This window comes from Thrips palmi, unplaced genomic scaffold, assembly GCF_012932325.1.
Source record: "Thrips palmi isolate BJ-2018 unplaced genomic scaffold, TpBJ-2018v1 HiC_scaffold_18, whole genome shotgun sequence".
NCBI lineage: Eukaryota > Metazoa > Arthropoda > Insecta > Thysanoptera > Thripidae > Thrips > Thrips palmi.
Window position 1 is genome coordinate 3,378,524 of NW_023144627.1, and position 22,512 is coordinate 3,401,035.

The 22,512-nt window shown below is 44.5% G+C and overlaps 2 protein-coding genes across 2 annotated transcripts; one reads left to right on the forward strand and one right to left on the reverse strand.

Moving 5' to 3' along the window:
* Positions 1-6,255: 6,255 nt before the first annotated feature.
* On the forward strand, positions 6,256-14,797 carry LOC117644941 (kallikrein-11-like). The gene is made up of 10 exons (XM_034384734.1): positions 6,256-6,380; positions 7,477-7,579; positions 8,085-8,251; positions 9,054-9,177; positions 9,641-9,804; positions 10,859-11,014; positions 11,818-11,933; positions 12,578-12,751; positions 13,455-13,611; positions 14,555-14,797. Exons 1-10 carry the CDS (start codon positions 6,257-6,259, stop codon positions 14,725-14,727), a joined length of 1,458 nt encoding a protein of 485 aa, XP_034240625.1. The 5' UTR covers position 6,256; the 3' UTR covers positions 14,728-14,797.
* A 1,300-nt stretch (positions 14,798-16,097) lies between these two features.
* On the reverse strand, positions 16,098-19,233 carry LOC117644284. Its single transcript, XM_034383610.1, has 3 exons — positions 19,158-19,233; positions 17,345-17,518; positions 16,098-16,280 (listed from the first exon to the last, which is right to left on the reverse strand). Exons 1-3 carry the CDS (start codon positions 19,197-19,199, stop codon positions 16,098-16,100), a joined length of 399 nt encoding a protein of 132 aa, XP_034239501.1. The 5' UTR covers positions 19,200-19,233.
* Positions 19,234-22,512: the final 3,279 nt, after the last annotated feature.

Genomic DNA, 22,512 nt, shown 5'->3' on the forward strand with positions numbered 1-22,512 from the left:
ATCATTGTGAAGGTAAAGGTCCATACTTTACTCTCCTGTAGTAACATTTGACCCAAGAAGCATATTCAAGCTCAAAGACCAAAAAGAAAAAAAGCGTCCGGAATTACCCCACTCTCCCTTACCGATAATTTGCATTTTTAGTAAAACATGTGTTTTTGGCGTCCATATCCTAACGTGCACTGCAAAAAAAATTCTGAAATTTAAGACATGAAAATGTCTTAAATTTAATAACATTTTGAAATGATGTGAAAACTCAGAAAAGTTTGTGAAAAGTGCTATACTTTATTACATTTACCAAAACTAAAATGAAAAGTAATAAATAATTGGTAAATTTCAAAACCACTTTTAAAACTTAGGAACTGGGTTGTCAAAATTAAGATTGCCTGCCAAAAGTAAAAATTGGTTTCTTAAAATCCACATGACTGATGACTTTTCATAACTAGATTTCTGAAACTAACTGATTAAGGTTAAAATTGAACGTTCAGTGATAGCTGTCACATTCAACGTAAACCGAAGGTTTAGTTTGATTACTTCACGCAAACTGTCGACAAGCCACTTCTCACACGGTATGACCCACAGTCAGCCGCTGGGTTCAAGGTCAGGTTTCACAGACCTGCCGCTAGGTGGCGCTTAGAGCGCCGTGTCCGTTCCCGATTAAGAATTTCCTATTTGTATTTCTAAAAGAACTTCTTTTGGCAAATGATACCATCTGTTGCCTTAGTAAATGTCTTCTCTAGCCGCTAGCTCAAATTTTTTAACAGAATATTCCACTGAAGTTGAGAAAAACGCACAACCATGTTGCCACTCGCTGGCGTCTGCTGTCGGCCATTAGGTTAGGTCCAGGCACCTCCTCTGTTGAGGCACAGTCGGAAGATGGAAGACATACAAGTATCAGGTCTTCGTGCCTCGAATAATTTTTGACAACCGACACTGTAATGTGACACGATGTAAGATGCATTTCAGAATTCTGACATCCATACTCGAAATCGGACGTCGGTATAGAGGTTCTTTTCTCCCACTTTAGTCAAATTTGTTTATGAATTTTAATAAACCATAATCTATGAATTTTAAAAACTTTGTCATTAGTTTTAAGAGGAGAAAGTTTCTTACTTTTAATAGCAAAAAATCTTTGTAAACTGCTTCACAAACTAGTTTCTTAAAATTAAGATGGATTTTTTTTGCAGTGTTGGCTAAGAGAGGTGTACGCCAGACCGTGTTCAGGCGTTAACAGCCTTCGCGACGCTGGGCCCCCTATCCCTTTTACACAACTTCTTTTCTTTCTCCACACTCTTACACAAAAACCCAAAATTTGACTTCGTGGCTCCTAGGATTTCTAGAAATCGTATTTTTCTTTGCTTGATAGCACTATGTTGTTAAAAGCTCTTTTCTGACGGCTACAGAATATAGTGACAAAAGCAATCACTGTTAAAAAAATTTACTGAAAATTCATAATTTTTTGTAAGAAGTCGATTTACTTACATTCAGTCTGAATTTTCATACCAAAACTTTCATACTTCGCGGTCTGAAAGTTTCAGACGACGTTAGTCTGAATTTTCAGATCAACATGCTGTATGAAAAATGATACCAGTCGGTCTATTTTATCAGACTAAGTTGTACGAAGACATTGAACAGTCGCACTAAAAAATGCCACTCTGTAGAGTAGAACACAAATCGGCAAACTTTTGCCATCGGTTTATCGTAGACGCTCAGCGGATCGTCTTGGCTCAAAAATTAGGTACACGGCAGTAGACTCCTACTTGCAAAGGAAGTGAAGAGGCTAGAGGTGACTGCTGAAATGCGAGGGAGAGCGGCCTTAGCCCAACCACGCGCCGACCCGTGGCCATGCGCGAGAGTGAAATTGTATTCTTTGTTATTTAGCTTATACTGCACTTATTAACCTGAATCTTGCTTTGGTGCGCTCATGCCCTTTCAGACAATCACTTGGAATAAGTTTGTAACAAAATATTCGCAATTTCGCCTTCAAGTGGCAATTTTAGCTCCAAGAGATCATCCATGCGACACTAGCGCCACCTAGCGGATAGAGCAATAAGTGTCCATTTCCGAGCTCTGAAACATTCTCTATGCTTTTACGACACTAAACGTAAATATTATTTGAAATACAACAGTAGTATTGATAAAAGTTCTGAGAAAATCGAAAAATGTACAAAGGGGACGGGGTTTTTTCACTCGTTTTTCGATTTCACAAGTATGAATTTAGTTTTCGGACGACAATGTACAAAACTTGATAGCCATCGCTCTAAATATTCAGACTTGCTAGTCTAAATTCAAATTTCAGACAACAGGTCAAACTTTTCAGACAGTTGGTCTTAATATTCGTACCATTTTATGAATTTACGATTCAGACCACCAAGTAAGACGAAATCAGTCTGAATTTTCATATTTTTTTTAACAGTGACAGATAGTGTCAACTGCGAAGAAGTGTATTTTTCGAAACAGAAATTGGAAATACGAATTGAGGAAGGGACACGGCACTCCCTGTGAAATCTATTGGGAGAACGTCTACGAGCTATCAAGGGAAGACGATAGATGGAATGAAAGTACGCATCATTGATGAAGATGACATGGAGTTCATCACTTATCTTCCGAAGTCGTTCCATTCATTGAAAGAGGATTCCGTAACAGCATTTAATGCAGCCTATGTCGCCAAGACACCCTACAGTGTTGTTTCGTATGGTAATGTGGGAAAGGCCAATTTTGAGAGGCTGCACAAATTCGGTGAATGTAAGCATTTGTGATCTAAATGTTTTGTTTTGTCGTTTGAACTTTTAGTTAATTTGAAAATTTTGTTACAGCTATTGATGTGGCCTATTATCGGAAAGTGAAGAAACTATCTGAAATGAATGAGCGGGGTTCGAGCTCTTCTAGCAGTTCTAATAACAGGTTTGACTCAAGTGAAGCATCACCAGCTCTTCAGAGGGCTCGAAGCCCTATTTAGTCTTCAATTCATATGAAAATTGAAGTTGGTGTTCAATTTTGTATTTTCAGTTAGGCAAATGTTTGTTTGTGTTTAATTTGTTTTGTGTTTGTTACAGGTGACTGAGGTCGAAGGGGATGAAAACAAGACCGGTACAGTCCTATTAGTTTTGCTTTTAGTTAAATTACATGTTTTCAAAGAGGTGTGTTATTACTTAATTTTTGATTGTTTCAGATTAATCCGTTTTCTTCAAGGTTTTGGCAAGCATTTGGTTTTGGTTGTGGCTTACACTCTGAAAAAAAATGACGGTAAATCCTGGATAATTTTTTTGCCAAACTTTACCGTACTTAAAAAACCAGTATCCTCCGTACAGTCAACAGTATTTACCGTACTTGTTTTACAAAATTTTCCGTAGTCTTTTAACAGTAGTTACCGTTCTTCCGTACAGTCCATGCCGTAGGAAAGACCAGATCTGGTCCCATCAAAGGCCGCTTCCAAGAAGTGTCCACATCAGGATCTCAAGGGGGTCGACCGACTGAAAAATTTTATTGCACCTTTCAATAGGTCTCGTCAAGACCTTTCCAACGAGTGGTCGGAAGAGGGGTCCAGGAGTCCGACTTCAGCAGTTGCGTACATCAGGAACTTGGAAAAAGAGGGTCAATCGACTGAACAAAATTATAGCAGTTTTTGATAGGTATTAAAAGTACGGGATTCCCGGGGGAAAATGTACGGGATTCCCTGTAAAAAAAGTACGGCGTTTCCTGTAAAAAAGTACGGTATTGCCTGTAAAAAAACGACGGCATTGCCTGTTAAAAAAAGTACGGTGAAGTCTGGAGTAATCAGTACAGGATTTACCGTGATCTTTTCTCGCAGTGTAGGGTGAAAATAAATATTTAAGAGACTGACTTAGCTATTTTATTTCCATTTTTTCCCGTTTAATACGCTAGTACACGGAACAGATTTAAAACACACAACATTGACTTACCAAGGTAGATAGATACCTTCGGTTTACGTTGAATGTGACAACAGCTTTCACTGAAGCGTTCAACTTTAACTTCAAACAGTTTGTTTCAGAGATCTAGTGCTAAAAAGTCAAAAGTCATGTGGATTTTAAAAACTAATTATAACTTTTGTCCCCACCTACTCCATTTCAGGTTAAGTGCCTTTTGTTTTTCAGACTACAAGAAGAAGTAGCGTTCCGTGAACTCATCTCGGTTCACTGCTGTGAACTTGGTAGGGACCTGCGTTTGTGACCAACCAGGGTGCAGCTTTTGACAGTTCTCAGAACCGGCTTCTAGGTGGCGCGCTGCTGATTCCTGATGCTTTAATTAGTTTTGTTCTTCACTCCGCGACGACTGAGAGCGTTTAATTGTCGGGAGCAGTTTTTCGATGAGGAGACTAGTCTCGGCACCATCTTTCCCCCGAAATTGGAAAAGGCGTTATGTTACAGATGAACGTCCGTGACTAACTGCCATATCGACTTCGGTCAGCCGGGCCATTTTGTGCTGTACTCAAGTTTGATTTTGTGCAGGAAAAGGGGCATTATCGCTGTTTGACGATGTAACTTCCGTGTCATGTCCACTTTAATACACCATTCTAGTCGTGGCCGAGTGAAGAACAAGAAGAATCACAAAAAACAACTTTTAAGCACTTTTACTTCGAATATTTAAGACTCCTTGCTTGGTAGAAGTTGATGAGAATATTTTATTGCAAATACAACATAAGGGAAGGTGGGGTACCATGTGACGGTTTTTGTTAAGTGCCCGTCAACCCAATACTACCAATCACATTGCATCCATAAGTAGTCATGTGAACAAAATGATTCTTCACCTTAAAATTTCTGTTGAGATTTCTAATTTATCTGTTTTGGTTGCTGAGTTATCCCGAGTTGAATGGGCCAAGTCAAAGTGTCACTTCGTACCCCACGTGGTACACTATGTGACAGCCTTAGTGCACCATATGTGACAGTGGCTTTTTGTCAGGGTTTAATCCTATTCAGCGTATCTGTACGCAAAGTATGAATGAAGAAGTCTTTCACCTTTTTATTTCCGTTGAGTTTATCAATTTATCATCTTTGGTTCCCGAGCAATGAAGGTTTCAGTTATTAGTGTACAAATGTCATGGGCTGAACACATTCAACTGAGTGAATCGTGGAATCCCATAGCGAATGACAGTAGTGTCACATGGTGCCCAGATCAACAGTTTTAGGGGAAACAGCAATAACTCTCAAAGTTTATGCCGTAGAGAATCGAGCCAAAGCTTATTTTGCGCTTAAAACATCAAAGAAGAACATCTTGCAGAGCATATGTCCTTAAAATGTATTTTAAAGGTAAAAAGCGGACGCGGCGGGAAATAGAAAAAGTTTCCAATGAGCTATTTTAAGACTATTTCCAATTCTGATCGCTACCATTCCCGTCCTTTTCGAAGGAGATTCACAACCTATTGCACGTCGATTCTCCTTCATGATACCTTCCTTTGAGTCTTCTTACCGCTGTTGGATAGCAAGCCGTTTGGGAGAAAAAGCCAAAGTCACATGGTGGCCGTGTCACATGGTACCCCACCTTCCCTTATTTGCAGTGAATATAGGCACTTTGAATTCCCTATATGAGTCTTTTGTGATTCTTCCTGGTCTTCACTTGGCCACGACTAGAATGGTCTATTAGTTTCGCTTTAGCGATCATAGGTTCGTTCTGGTTCGTTCTCACTTCACTTCCCAATTATGAGGCTCTACGTCTTTGAATGTTGTTTATCCTCTCGGAGAGCGTCACGCAGTGGGCCAGAAGACCGGTGGAGGCGGCCAAAACTCCGGACGCCTTTGGAGCTCCAGAGTCGCTAAATGGGACTCGAACCGAACGTCGAGGGGTCCTATTCAAAAGATCTTATCTGCGCGTTCCCCTCAAGACAATCTTATCTTAAACGCAGGCAAAGTTCACTCAGTTTGATCATTTGATACACCTACAAATCAATATAATCTGTGATTAAATTCCCTGAACTGTGAGGATGAAAGATCAAAGAAAACAACAGTGCATGCAGAAATATATTCCGCTTACTCTCGTACCCATCCCAAATGGTCAAACTGAGTGAAATTCGCCTGCGTTCAAAGATTGTCTTGAGAGGAACGCGCAGATAAGATCTTTTGAATAGGACCCCTCCACGTTCGGTTCGAGTCCCATTTAGCGACTCTGGAGCTAAAAACCCAGTCCAGAGTTTTGACCGCCTCCATCCGCCTTCTGGCCCACTGTGCGTCACCGTTCGGATGCAAACACGCGCTGCTCCGAGAGGTGACTGGCAGCCGGTTTTCCCGCGTCAGTCGGCGCCGAGATGCTGCCGGTCGAGGTGGCCAGTCCGCGGCCGCGCTGCCTGTGGCTGTGCCTCCTGGCGTGCGTCCTGACGGGCGTCACCAGTCGGAGCGTCCCCACGCCGACCTTCGACGCCCCGTACCCAGGCAAGTGGAGCACAGTGGGCCAGAAGACCGGTGGAGGTGGTCAAAACCCCGGACGCGTTTTGAGCTCCAGAGTCGCTATACAGGACTCGAACTGAACGTGTGACCCCACCAATGGATTGCTCTCCGAACGAGGAATCCATTTGTGGGGTCACACGCTCGGTTCGAGTGCTGTTTGGTGACTCTGAACCTAAAAACGCGTCTAGAGTTTTGGCCCACTGTGTGGAGTGTGGTTTGGGAACACAGACTGCTAATCCAAGGCAGCGTGGACATCGAATGGGCCTCGCCTTGCAGGAAAACGTGGTCCAGGAATGGTCCACACTGTGGCTGGTCTCCAATAGACCTTTCCGGGCTAAGCAACTTGTTCAGTATACTCGGATCTTTGCGCCGCCACACTTTAAGATCCAGCTCTTGTGGCGAAACGGAATTGAAATCGGTTTCTACTGGAGTATCAACAACAACGAGTTTAATGCCTTTTCGCTGCAAATAGGTTGGGTCTTACAGTGTGGCGGCGCAAAGATTCGGTTATTGCACAAGAAGCTTAGCCCCGAAAGGTCTATAGCAGACAAAACCCATCCGGCAATGGGTTATAACCCACTTAGACGGGTTGCAACCCACTTAGACGGGTTGCAACCCATTCGAAATGGGTTGAGACCCATTTGGAACGGGTTGAGACCCATTGGGAATGGGTCGTGATGAGGAGAAGTTGACCTTATTATGATTGTGCTCTCCACTGAAAACGTAATGGTCGGACACACAGCCAAATTATGGCGCCAAGAATTGGCATGACACGAAATTTACGCCAGTAAACGGCGTGACATGTGATTCACGCTGTCACTTGGCGAGAATGGCAATGCGTTTTAAGAGAAAAGTCATGCCAAAAAGCGGCATGACAAGAATTCGCACCAAAAATTGGCGTGAATCTTTGAGTCACGCCGATTTTAGGCGTGACTTTTGTGTCATGCTGTTTATTGGCGTGATACATTATTCACGCCTCAGCAGCGGCACGAAGTCACGCCGATAGTCGGTGTCCTCGTGAAAGTTCCCTCTTTTGAAGATTTGTAGAGCTCTTTACATTTAATGTTGTGCCTTATTTCAGACGAGCCAGAAGTGGTGCTTAAGCTAAGAGACGGCACAGATGGTTGTAAAGGATGGAGACTAAACGCCACGTTGGTGGTTTCAGTCGGACCCTGCATTGTGAGGTACGTTTTGCGGTGAGACACAACAATTCTTTCCTAATTTTGGTATTTGTTCTACCACCTCATATAATGTAGGAAAACGTTCTCACCAATCCATGATGATAATAATGATTCTCACCTTTCAAGAGATGAGAATTTCGATTCTCACCACATAAATGTGAGGTGGCGTAGCAGTGCTTCAGTACGTGTGCAGACTTAGGTTTCATGTCATTTGGAACAGCTCGGAAAGACTCTGGACACTGGGCTGGTCAAAGCTGCACTGTAAAAACTTCCGTTCTTTTCTACGGAAATGGTACAGAAAAATGTAGTAAGGAGAAAAGTACGGAACGTCCGTACTTGCTCCATATTATGAAGCCATGTAAACGGGTACGGAAAAAAGTACGGAAGTTCCAGGCAAATAAATTATTGACCAGACATGTTCCTTACTTATTCTGTACCTTTTTCTCACAGTGTGTCAACGTTTCTTTCGCCTTTTCGACATAAAATTGGTATATTCTCTCATTGACAGGGCCAATAAGGATCACCAGGGTGTCCAGGCAGTGGAGCTGCGAAACCAGCGTGTGGCTGTTGCCAACACCCGTTGGTGGAAAGAGGGCTTGGCCTTCTTGTGGCTGCACGAAAAACTCAAGGGCTCAGGAAGCTCCATATCCCTGACATTAGTGGAGCGCGCCCTAGGTATGTCCTACACACTGTACGCTGAAACATTCTTACTATTCACACAAAAAGATGTCTAGATTCAAGCTGGGTTGGTCTTGAAATAAGGCAAACTGAGCAAAATTAAGTTAGAGCCTTACACCTTTTTTCTGGGTTGAAAGGCAACATGTGATTTGCGCTCGCCTTGTCCTGTTGTCCCATGTTATATCGAATGTGACGTCACATTTAATAAACGAACGACACAAAGTTCACACGCTAACGAAAATGACGCCTCATTGGTTGAATAAAAGTGTTAAAAATGATAGAATTTTGTTCCTTCGAGGCATTATTTTGTCCGTAACATGAATGTTTGTGTCCGTCATTAATAAAGTTACATAGAAATCAATTGTTTGTAAGTTTCAAATTCCAAAAATTTGGTAAAATGATCAAAATATTTATATTACAACCCAAAGTCCATCCATACCATGGTTGCAAAAAACTACCGTAACGTACGAACTTCAACGCACAATTTTTTCCGCTCTATCCTAATGATCTCCGCGATTATAGTAACATAGAAGCTGTGAAATTTTGAAATTCTAACCCCATGTTGAACGGAAGGGAAGTCCTTTACGTACTTCAATGTAGAACGCCTAACGAAGGACGCCGAAAATTGTCACAATAAGAGAAAAATAGTGACAAGGAATACGAACTCATCGCAGTCACGACAAAATGCTAATTTTGGTGGTACTTTTCAGGTGAACTGTTGTCGCCCACCACAGCTGCTGTCATGTTCGTTCCAAGGCATTATAGTAGGTTTCATTATGCGTTTTTTTTTTCTTTTCAGAGAAGTTAGGCTCTTCGGATGAAGAGCCCGACGTAGTACTCAACCTGAGAGACGGCTCAAGTGGGTGCAAGGGGTGGGTAGTTAACGCCACGTTAGTACTCTCTACGGGGGACTGTATTGAAAGGTACGTACCAAAGAAAGGCTGGGTTCATATCATTGATCTCTTGACTATCTGCTGCCGAACGATATTGTCAGTTTTGCAAGCTATTTTTGATGATACAAACGCCACCACCCAGAACTGTCAAACCCTCATGTTTGCTTCTCACAGTGCTAGAGATGGTACAGCTCTATTCCACCAATAAGGCATTTCGACCGAAAGAAGAAGAAAAGGAAATTGCAAGATGGCCGCCGCTAGAACATAACAAACCCTCTCTTGTTTTCCTATGTTTTCTGCTCTGCGCATGCGCAGAAGCTCCCGAGCAGAAAACAAGTGAGGGTTTGTTATGTTCTAGCGGCGGCCATCTTGCAATTTCTTTTCCTTCTTCTTCAGTCGAAATACCTCATTGTCAAAAACAGCAGGCGGCGGAGTGTACATGTCACGTTTTCTCCCTTTATCAATTCCCCTTCTCCGCGTTTCTCCCTCTCAGGCATAATAAGGACCACGGTGGCGTTTACGCCGTGCAGCTCCAGGACCAGCGTGTGGACGTCGTCAACACTCGTTGGTGGTTAGAGGGTCTGGCCTTCTTGGCGCTGCGCGAAAAACTCAAGGGCTCGAGCCCCACTTCCGTGGGGGTAGTGCTGCGCCCCTTGGGTACGTTCTTTATCGATTGACTTCTCGATGCCTTTTTCCGAGAAGCAGTCACTATTTGGGGGCATAACCATTAAGTCACTGACATTCAAAATGGGGTATTTTCAACCCAAATCCATCCACTATAAACCTGTCTACTTAGTACACACTTACAACAGGGATCCTTAACTTACCTCATAAGGGCATCATAACGTTATGATAAGAGTTAAAGTTATTACCCTTAACTTCTAACATCTTTTCAAAAGGGTAGGTTATTTTTTTATGTCTCAAATTTGTGCGGATACACTTTTGCAAGTACTTTCATAAGTCCGTACCCTTAACCTTTAGCGAACATTGTCTTATGTCACGTTATGAAAGCAGTGTTAGTTAAAAGTTAAGTTAAGGATCCCTGCTTACAAATGCATGCAAGTACACACTTACAAACGCATGGAGTTATACAGCGTCAAGCATGCTTTTGTAAGTGTACTTGCAAACATGCATTTGTAATTCACCACAGTTTAAGTGCGGTGAAGTTACTTATCATGAGTAATCCCATTTTAAGAAAAGAAATATTTCGCCATGACCCCATCCGATCGTGCTGATATTTTGTGGGCTTGTTTCCCACCTTCATTTCATAGAATCATTTCTTAAATAGGATTACTCCACACGTTGCGTCGGGGTCGAGGCCCTCATGCTAATGTGAAATGTGGTACACACTACAGTTTTCATAAGGGTCAGGATTCACCACGGATGATTTGATGTGTACAATCCATTTTAATCACAGTGGTGAACGGATGGTCACTAAATCCTGGACTTGGATTAGCAGTACCTCGCTGGCAGCATAGATAGATGAGACAACACTCTAAATGTTCTACAGGGAAGATTCTCCATATTATGGTGAAAATGTTCCTTATTATGGTGGTGCAGCTGACTACATAACATACCATTGAGAATTCACTGTACCTTATGGATATTTTGACGAATTTCGTCGGTATCATAGAGAAAATCTCCACCATAATATGTTGGTGCAGCCTTTCACCGTAAGAAATTTACAGTGAACTTTTGGTGGGGCCCACAGTTTCTGATTGCGGCTTCGCGTCAGCTAGCGGCCAGGCGTTCATCATCAAGGGCGAGAATGCATCGGTGAGCGAGTTCCCGTGGCACGCGGGGCTGTACCTGGACTCAGTGCAAGTGTGTGGAGGGTCACTGGTGCTGCCTCGGGTCGTCCTCACAGGTAAGCTGAAACGGGAACCTTGGTCACTGGTAGCCTACGAATGTGACGTCATATTCGTTCGAATGTGAATTTTGTCAGGGTTCGTTTGAATATGACGTCACATTCGTTTGAATGTTGATTCACGTTCAAACGAATGTGACACCACTTGAACGGCCGAGTCGGTCGAGTCACGTTCAAACGAACTTGATAAAATTCACACCGCAACGAATATGACGTCACATTCGTTGGCCACCAGGCCACCAGTATCAGTGGTCCTTGAAGATTAAATCTTACTGGCCCCTTGTACTTAAAACACAAAGGTGAGTTCTTCATCGTCCAAAAGTTGGGTGATGAAGGTTTTCTCGCACAAATTCAGGTGAAAATACTGTTCAACTATGTATAGTTAACTGATAAACCCATCACCCAAAGTTAGGTGATAAATGCTCACCCAAATGTGGCTGATAAAGAATACCTCGCCCAAAATACGGTATTGATAAAGACTCTCACACTCTCGGTGTTTGCTCAGTGTACACACAGACGCATTCTTGGCCAAGTTTTAAGGTTTAAGGATGGACGCTCAACGAACGGCTCTGTCAAGCATGAGCCTCGCACTGTTACTTCGTGAGGTTGATGGGCAACACTAGGGGCCCTTAGTCCGCAGAGTTCGGCACACTTACAAATGCAAACTTAGTAAGGTTAAAACGAAACAAAGAAGAAATATTAGTTTTAAAATCTCTTTCTATGGGCTCTGGATTGATGTTGCCGTTTCATTATGTGGTAACTTAAGAAAATTTATGTGGTATTTTTTTGTTTTTTTCCGACAGCCGCGCATTGTCTCTTTAAAAGTGGCAAACAGTTCGACCCGAGCGACCTCAAAGTGTCCGTCGGCAGTCCTTTCAGGGACCTGTCGCAGACAACCACCGGATCTCAGCAACGAAACGTGAGTCTCTTTCGCTGTCCTCCGGGCAAGTTGAATAATATGAATCAACTGGATGAGGGCAGTGGGACATGAGGGCACTGTTAACTTCACGGAGTTAGACGTTACGCGTAACGCGACAAGGCGTTTAACTTTTGCTGAAACCCATGATGTTAACACGTTGACGTTACGGGCCTGGTTGACGCGTAATTTCACGCGTTAAGTTTCACATTTATTACAACATTTATTACAACACGTTGACAACCCGCTGTGTGCGGAGCAGAGGCGTGCATATCCATCCGTTCGGCATCCGTTCCATCCGCAGCCGTGGCCGCGGGCGGGTCGTCTACCTCTGCGTTCGAGACTTCACCTGGACAGCCTAGCCCCCCACCCCTTGAGGTTTGGGATGGAACGGATGCTCGGCGGATGGATATGCACACATCTGGTGCGGAGGCGTTTTTCAGTGAACGGCGACGCAGACTCCAACGATTCTCGCATATCATTGTTCTTGATTTGCTTGATTTCTTCTTAACTTCCGTCTCTGTCGGTCTCCCCTCATCCTTGAAGTACATTTTCTTTCAGGGGGACAATTTCGTGCATTCTGATTCCAGGACAGGGACTCATCCTGTTGAAACGAATGAGACTTCCCGAACCTTGTTCTCACGCAGGTGTCGCGGCTGATCCCGCATCCACGCTTCCGTGGCTTCGGTCGCAACTTCGCCGACGACATCGGCCTCGTGGTGCTGCAGTCCCCCATCGTCTTCAACGCCTACGTTGTGCCCATTTGCGTGGACTGGGGCGGCAGTGCTGTGCCGAGGCCTTCCGAGAACAGCGTCGGCAAGGTGGGTTCAGGTCGTTTGGCTCACGGTTGAAAAGTCTGAAATGGTATGAGATGTAATGTCTTTTAAAATATGACCGAAGAAGGCAAGAGGATTCTTCGAATGGGATTGAAGTGCAAACGCCGATCAACCTCCGATCTGTCCTGAGACATACATCTTGTTTTCAAGAAATTATCACAGTGAGATCGGTTGGAATCACTCTCATCCCAGGAACGTGACATCACGTTGCAATGAATGTGACTACGTGGATGAGCTTATTTATGGCTGATTCACGTCCAAACGAACGTGACACAATGTTCAAATGAACGTGACAGTTTGTCACATTCATTTCAACGTGATGTCACGTTCCTGAGATGAGCGTGAAGATAGTAAGATTGATACAGTGCGTGCTTACGCTAGTGAACAATTGCAGAAAATTGTGTGAGGCTACGTACAAACTGGCAATTACATCTACTTTCCCGCTACAGATTTCTATCGAAACACCTTTCTAGAGTCCAATAAAACAACTACTCAAAACTCATCTTGCAAAAATTTTACACTCACGATTAGTTGATGTTCAGGGCACGAGTCACTTTCCGGTTGGTGGCGGTGGTGTATTGCTCCTTTCAGTCATGTGTGTGGCGAAAGACTTACAAACTGACTAGTTCCTGTTGTGTTTGTGTGTATGCAGTACGAGTTAGAATTCACCATTTTTCGCTTAATGCAGGTGGTGGGGTGGGGCCGTACCGAAGACACGTCGCCCAGCCCCGTCTTGCAGTCCGCCCAGCTGCCCTTCATCCCTTTCGAGAAGTGCGCCGAGGCCGTGCCGCCCACCTTCCTACCGTTCCTCACCCACGACAAGTTCTGCGCTGGAAATGTTGGTGGTAAGGGCTCGGCTCGTGCACATACCACGTGACCTAAAATGGGCCACTTTTTGACCCCCCCCCCCATGTGACTTTGCGTGACTTTTGCCAGACCCCCTCCCTCCTCCAAAGTCACGTGATTTTCTAAAATCAAAGAAAAATGCAGGAAAATGGTGCGTATTCACAGTAAGAATCTACGAAGGGTCGCTTCGTAATACGAAGAAATTGAAGGCATTGTAAAATCTACGAAGAAATGCTTCGTATTATGAAGCAAAATCCTTCGTAATACGAAGCATTTCTTCGTAATACGAAGCAATTCTACAATGCCTTCATTTTCTTTGTAGTTATGAAGCAAATGCTTCGTAGGCTTTTAAGAGTGTTGCTTTCTAGGCTAAAAAAATACTTGTGAAGAGAACGAGGAGAGGGGCCGTTGCAGAGCGAGACATCGCGAAGCCTGTTACGACAAGACGCGGTCTGGCGTAAACCTACCTTGTTATGATTGCCAATCCTTCAGCAGGCTCGCAGGGTTCAATGGCATCGCTCAGCCACACTGCGCGCTCAAACTAAACGGCGCGTGCCCGTAGTAATTGAAGATGTTTCGGTATCTCCTAAACGGCTACGCACAATTGCTAAAGTGTGGTGTCTGCACGTCCTGAGCATAATAAGCACTAACACTGCAAAGCCGGTCATAAGTTTACTTGCCACAAATTTGGCAAGCTGTTTTGAACGCCAAAAATTGGCAAGCTTGACCTGGAAATACTCCCCAGCATGCCAAAATTTGGCAAGCTTAGCCTGGAAATACCCCCTAGCTTGCCAAAACTTGGCAAGCTTGTGAAGATTTCCGACCATTGCCTGCCAAATTTTGGCATTCAAAACGGCTTGCCAAATTTGTGGCAAGTAAACTTACCACTGGCTTTGCAGTGAGTGGCGTGATCTAAGATCCCTGTTTGTTTCTGCCGAGAAGGTTCTTCAGTTGCCCCAGGGGACAGCGGAGGCGGCCTTGCTTTCCCGCATGATGGCCGATGGTTCCTAATGGGAGTGGTTTCGGTGGGGATCCCCGGCCAACTCACGTACTCAGCCTTCACGGACGTGCACTTGTACAGTTCGTGGCTCAATGAGACCCTGAAGACGATATAGTACAACTGTCTGAACCCATGGTGTGAACTGTACAGAGATATAGAGATAATAAATTTATCGCTCAAACTTGTATGGCAGGAGTTTATTGAAACATCGTATACAGGGTGAGTTTTCTCAATGTGTCAATAATTTGTAGGTAGTTTGGGCACCCCAAGGGGATCATTTTCTACCAATGAACTAGTGGGCGCAAACGTCTAGGTACGGAGATAATTGGTGTTTTGTAATTGGCCTTCGCGCCTGCGAGGTAGGCACCCGCTGCCACTGATGGGCGCAGGACCTCACGTGGGGGTGTCGCGGGTCTAGGAGGGGTGCTTCGAGTCTCGTAGGGGTGCGGCGGACCTTGCAAATGTCTTTTGGGAGGGGTTGTCCCGGGTCTGAAGAGGCTGTCATGGTGCCCCCGTTACAGTGGATCTCACGGCTGTCTTTGCGAGGGTGGCGGGATTGCTCGGATACTTCCGCGAGGTCAGTGGCACTCCCGCGAGTACTGCTAGTCCCGCGACACCCCCTCGACAGGTCCTGCCACCCTCAGTGGCACCGGGTGCCTACCTCGTAGGCGCAAAATCCAAATTCAAAACACCAATTATCTCCGTACCTAAACGTTTGCGCCCACTAGTTCATTGGTGAAAAATGGTCCCCCAGGGATGCCCAAACTGCTTGCAAATTATTGACACATTGAGGAAACTCACCCTGTAGAGAACAAACGAAAGTTTAGGCCGCCACCGGCATTAGGCTACAGAGTTGATGGCACTTTAAATGCAGTAAAGAACTGCAGAAAGGAACTGCAGATAAGCCACTGCCCTTTTGACTAGCTTCTTCATCACAGCCGCAGGTAACAAGAGAATCAGAAGGTGAGGATGAGGAGGAAAACCAGGCTGGAGGTCTCATCCAGCGCTGGTACACTGTAGGGAAAAAATCACAGTAAATCCTGTAGTGATTAGTAAAGCTGTCTTTGTAGTTCAGAGTACAGGATTTACTGTACTTTTTTACAGGATCTACTGTACTTTGTACGGGATTTACTGTTACCATAGGAGTGGAGTACGGAATATCATGTACCACGGAACGTTCCGTACCTCCGTACTATAGTTTTCTGTACCATTTCCGTACAAAAGTACGGAATTTTTTACAGTGTCACCCCCACCGCCCTCTGGGTCCGCGCCTGGCAAAGTGGGGGCAAACGTCAGGCAGGGATTGTCGCAGCATATCGACGGTGATTACTTACCTTGTAGTGAATAGCTCTATAACCGATTGACGCCAGAACAAATCTCTCCTTCTGCTGAGGTGCACGTATGATTAAGTAGAAACCACCCACCCTAGTCATCTGTTCTGAGGTTCATCATGTTTCATGTTGAATCATTTTCTTTATTTCAACATTACTTCGTTTTGAGATTGAGGAGAACTTGAAAAAACTGGAACCAGGACCGCAGGCCGTCTAGGCAAAGAGGGTGATTCATGGCGCCCACCCCCGGCAGCTTGAAGCATGCGGGGCGGGAACACAGCGCCATCGACAAGAACCTGGATCGGCGCGTTCGGACGTCTTCCTCCAGCCACGGTCCCTGCACAGTACCAAGTTCCCGCTGTTGTAAACAATTCACGAGGACCGAAACAGATGAACTATCGTAGGACGATGGCAGGTCGCAAAATTTGTGGTTACCGCATTCTACCCCACGCAGTGGCGGCCTATTGGGGGGGGGGGGAAGTCGCACTTTTTGCCCACTTAAAGGGGCAAAGTAGCATTTTTTGCCTACCTTTCAGGCGGCTATATAGAGGTTATGGAGGGGGGGGGCAAAAAAACCATTGCCCCCCCCCCACCGCGCCTGACCCCACGTGCATATGTGGTAAAAACTATGTCCCTTCAGAAAAGTGGTGTACGAGCCCATAATTTAGCCATTACCTCATGTATTGCGTGGTCAAGACGACATTTTTATGAGGTATAGAGGACGGACCACATATTTGCTGTGGTATTCACCATGAATTTTATGTGGTACTTCGCTGACCACTGATTTTAACGGGTATTGATCGCATTTCCACGTGTAGTAAATTTGGGCAACCACAGTTTTGCGCCTACCACACATCATCTGTAGTCTGTACCACACTTCGAAGGACTTGTACACCACTTGTTTGAAGGGGTGTAATTCTTACCACATTTGTACGTGGGGTAGAATGCGGTAACCACACTTTAGGTCTCACCACAGCCAAATGTGGTAACCTCAGATCACACTTTCGATTTCAGTGTAGTGCACTACCAACCTAACTGTCTACTAAGTACACACTTACAAATGCATGCTTGCAAGTACACACTTACAAATGCATGCTGGGCCAAGTACACACTTACAAATGCACGCTTGCAAGTACACACTTACAAACGCATGCTTGACGCCGTATAACTCCATGCGTCAAGCATGCGTTTGTAAGTGTATACTTGCAAGCATGCATTTGTAAGTGTGTACTTGGCCAAGCATGCGTTTGTAAGTGGGTACTTCCAAGCACGCATTTGTAAGTGTGTACTTAGTTAACAGTTAGGTTTGCAGTGTGTACAACTCCCTTAAAACTTTAAAAAATTGACGTTGAATTGTCTTTATTTTGGGAGCTACGTCACCGTCGTCAGATTGGGACTTACGTTGTAGATGGCCGTACCAATGCCTTGGCTGGCGTCTTCGACGCGTTGCCCGGCCACGCACATGGTCACGAAGAAGACAAAGAGCAGCGAGAAGGAACGCACGGCGAAGCTGTCCGCGCCTCGGCCGGACTGCACCAAGGCCACGGTGCAGAGCAGCGACAGAGACACGCTCATCTACGGGCATGTACGGCCACCCGGATACTCATGCCCTTTTCAAACACTCGATTCCCGTATTGCTTTTTTTGTTTACGGATATTTTACACTCTCGGACTGTTATTGACTTTTTGTCCTTTGTTAAAGAGTATTTTACACAGCAATAAAAAGTGCTATTTCCTCAATTATTATGTAGGATTTTCTTCGTTATATTGACATAAAGTCAATTTGTTATTGACAAAGTGTCAATACGCAATTGACTGCTATTGACAAAGAGTCAATACGCAATTGACTTCTATTGACAAAGAGTCAATACGCAATTGACTTCTACTGACAATGAGTCAATACGCAATTGACTTCTATTGACAAAGAGTCAATACGCAATTGACTTCTATTGACAAAGAGTCAATACGCAATTGACTTAACAAAAATTCAATAATTGATGACAATTTAGTCTTTATAGTGAACAACATTGTACATGCTCTGCAAACTGAAATGTGTGCATGGCACACTCTATTTGGAGCATGCCAAGAAGCACGCTTTAAATTGGAGCATGCCAAGAAGCACGCTTTAAATTGGAGCGTGCTTGGCAGGCACGCTTTAAATTAGAGTGTGCTTACCAGGCACGCTCTAAATTAAAGCGTGCCTGCCAGGCAAATTCTATTTTAAAGCGTGCTTAGCAAGCTCACTCTAAACTACAGCATGGACGGGACGGCAACCACACTCCTGAATCCTCGTAATGGCTTTTATTTTTTAATTATTTAATACATATGTACTAATGCAAGGTTTCCATTTTATACTTTAGGGAAGCAACATTTCAAGTTTTCATTTTATACATCAATAGTTGTGAAAACAGCGGAGAAGCTTTGTTGACGTAAAACACATCTCAGCACTAACAAGACTTAAAATGTTGCTTCCCTAAAGTATAAAATGGAAACTTTACATTAGTACATATTTAGTGGTTGCCGTCCCGTCCCCGTCCATGCTGTAGTTTAGAGTGAGCTTGCTAAGCACGCTTTAAAATAGAGTGTGCCTGCCAAGCACGCTCCAATTTAAAGCGTGCTTCTTGGCATGCTCCAAATAGAGCGTGCCATGCACACATTTCAGTTTGCAGAGTGGTTACAAAGGAAATACTACATATTATTGCTGCTTAAAAAACTACGTAAGCAAAGGACAAAATGTCAATAATGGAGAGAAAAAAGTTAAAACGAGTCTGAGAGTGTACAGAGTTCAATTTTACCGTCACGATTTCGGAACTGAGACCTCTTAACACAAACGAATGTGACACAATGCTCGAACGAAAGAGAAATTTCGTCACATTCGTTTCAACAAGTCACTTTCTTGCAATCAGAGTGTAAGCATTTGCAAAGACCGGCCAAGTTTCTATAAGTTCAAAGAAGCGCGTAACCGCTGCACCTTGCTCGAGGGGCAAACATCTTTGCAAAAATTTGTACACCGTTATTTCAAATTCACGTTATTTCATTTTTATTTCAAAAGTCGTTACACATTTCAATGTTATTTCAAGGGAAGTATACACAAAAATACAAGTTGTTTGCCCCCGACCTTGCTCGCTGGCTTGGCTGTTGCAACCAGCACCTGCAGGAAGCCTGCCGGAGATTTTTCCCACCTGAAACCGCCTGGGGCGGTCTTCGTCACTTACCATCAGGTAAAATGGAAGAAGCAAACCAAATAGGGCGTTCATGAGCTGACACGATCGCAGCAATGCCACGTGCAGTGATATGGTGTGTTCGTTGAAGCCCTGGAACCAAGCCTGATGTAACAAGTCCACACACTTTCGCCAAACTCATCACAGAACTGCATAGTGAGGCGGATCGAGGCCCACTTTGACAGGTACTTATCCGTCTGGGGCCAATTGTAGTGGAAGAAGCGCGTGAGTGAAACCTTGCTCGAGCGAGGAGCAGCGGTGACGCTCTTTTTCGACATCACGAAAACGGCTGGTGTTAGTAAAACGCTTTGCACAGATCAATAGAGCAAATTTAGAGTGGTTTAGGCCAAGTGGCCTGCCCAAATCCCCTCCCCTCAATGTAACACCACGCAACGGAGACAGCCTCTACATCGAGAGGGCGCGGCCAAACAATTTCTTGAGTTTTTGAAATATTTTTGTTTTGCTGCGAACAGTAGTATTGTGGGTGAAGAACGAAGTTCCGAGAAAGGCAATTCGCCAAATGCATTCTCTATTCCGAGTTCTTACCATATGCGCAAAGCGTTTTTTAAAAAAAAAAAGAAACAAAAAAAACAGCCGCCTAGCTTCCATAATTTAAAGCGCGTAACCTCGCACCTCAGGCACGAACATTCAGCCCCTGCCCATGTGGGCATCCTGGAGAACGCTGTGGAGTTCTTCTACAGGCACGAAGAACAGCATCTGGTTTTGGTCGGGTTTCATGGCCGCGATAAGCCTTCTCCACACCAATTCACCTCCACACCGCCAAATCTTGCTAGGCGACGTTGTGCTAGGGAGCGTTGGGCCACCGTGGCACGGCTTATCCCTAACCGCCCTTATCGCCTTTGCCTTCTTCACTTCTTCGATGAATTTGGAATATTCAATTTTGATCGTGTATGCTAAATTTTGTGACTTTTTGGCTTTCATTAATTTTAGATCAAAAATTTCGCGGCTCGTGAGTTTGTCGGGGTCCTGCATTGTGTACTGTACTGTTTGAAAATTTTAAAAACTGTTCATCGGCAACGTAGCCCCATTGTTGCCACCCGGCGGTGAAACCGGGAATTCGCCGATCATAAAACACTGGAGGTGAAAGTCCGATTTCGGGCATTCGCCGGCGATAGCCAGGTCAGAACTGGCTTTCGCCGCTACGGGTAGGCGAAACCGGACTCTCGCCGGCGAAAGCCCGGTTTCACCGATGGTCGGACATTCGCCGAAACACATATAAAACTCGCACTGTTTGAGTAACTGTAAACACTTCTCCCAGGGGAAAGCATGAAGTCCACTGCCTAATTTAGGAACGGAAGTGGTTTTTGTTTTCAGTCTCGCACAGGTTTCACTAAGATTCTTTGTTGCTTTCTTATAGTCCTGCCAATTTGGAAGCTCATTTGAGATGGGCTTTGTGATAACATGCAGTATATGGTTTTTGCCTATCTCTTGCTCAACTATTCACCCACTGAGCGTTTGTTGGCAGGTATCAGACTTGGATTTCTTCTGCATAGATTTTGAAATGCCAGACCCATGCGCATATCTGCAGCGATACAGTGGGCAGTGGGCAATGGGGGCATCACAGTCATGTTCACCAAGCACTTCAAGCAGATTGCCATCAGCCATTCGGATGAAATTTCTTGCAAAGTTCGGACGCTTGGAGGGACATACAGCGCCACTCACAACACTTTGTTCATTGTTTACACTAGCTTTGATGGTGGCAGGAGCTTGTTCATTTTGTACATGTTTGGTTAGGAGTTGCGACCTTAGTTAATTCTAGTCTCTTTCGAGTTTTTTTGACCCGTTCTTCAAGTTTCTTGTTTTGGCAGATCAACGTAATTGCCAGTTTTCTTAGTTCATCATCTTCAACCATGTACTTACTGTTGAGCCCTGGACCTGAGTCCGTGGACGAGTCGAGGATTGAGTCATTCACTTTTCAAGTTGTTTGAGAAGACTTGCACAGGAGGATTTGGGATGTGACCATCGGTTGCACTTATGACAGCTGATAGAAGGTTGAGAGCCGTCATAAATTGTTTTTACTTACAGATAGCCAGGGATCCTTAACTTACCTCATAAGAGCATCATAACGTTATGACAAGAGTCAAAGTTATTACCCTTAACTTCTAACATCTTTTCAAAAGGGTAGGTTATTTTTTATACGTCTGGAATTTGTGTGGATATACTTCAGCAAGTACTTATAAGTCCGTAACCTTAACCTTTAGCGAATATTGTCTTATGTTACGTTATGAAAGCAGTGTTAGTTAAATGTTATGTTAAGTTAAGGATCCCTGCAGATAGCACAATTTTTCACTCACCATGCTGGTTCAGCGCCTTGCAAAAAGTTCTGTAAAAATGCTGCAGTACTCGGCACAGTAACCTCAAACCGAATGACAGGGCACAACCATAGGTTTGACCCGTCAAGCGCATGGAATCGCTCAGGGAAAAAAATCCAGCATAAAGAACTCACTTTCCTAATTTTGAAACAGTATTTGACTTGAACTCATAATATGTGCTCTGAAGCTCTGAATTTGCGATGCTTATTCATTTTGTCCATCAGTGTATTTCAATGTATGCAAGCCGTTTTGCCAACACCGGCCTAGTTTTCGTAGTCTCGAAGCTGCGTAGCGGCAGCAACTCGCTCGAGCATGGCTGCACACGCCTCCTTGGCCGTTGTCACCTCCTGGTGGTCTAGTTTGGTCCGCGCTTCACAGTTTTGTCCAAGTTAGTCCGTGTCCGAGGGGTAACCACCTCAAGAAATCGTGTACAGACTACTCGGTATTAAGCTGTACTACTGGGATATTACACGTGTTACGGCCTTAAAATATTTGACCCAAGAATGGTGTTTACGTTCACGTGCATACGGTTTTAGTGTTCAGGCTATTACGCGTGTGGTTACCACCTCGTCCGTGTCCGCGGCAGTCACGGGGGCGTGAACCAAACTCGCCCACGCACTCTTCAATCTGAAGTGTACATAGTACATTCTCATTTACAGCATACTTCCAAGCACACTCTTGTTCGTAGGATACTTCCAAGCACGCGCTAAATACCTGCCAAGTACGATTAAACTGGCCCATGCTTTTAGATAGGACTAATCGAGTGAATTAAAGCGTTTAAGGCACACTCTTATTTAGCGTTGCTTGGAAGTATGCTATAAATAAGGGTGTACTTTTGTTAGAAGCCTGCTGTAAATGAAAGTGTACCATGTACACACTTTAGTGTGCAGAGCAACGATGCGTGGAGTTGGTCCACACTCAACAGTGCAGCCCACCTTTGGACGCTGCAGCCGCCTCCCCACTTCGCACAGCATCACGGCGCACGCCCTGTGCACGGCCTGCTCCAAGAAGAGAAC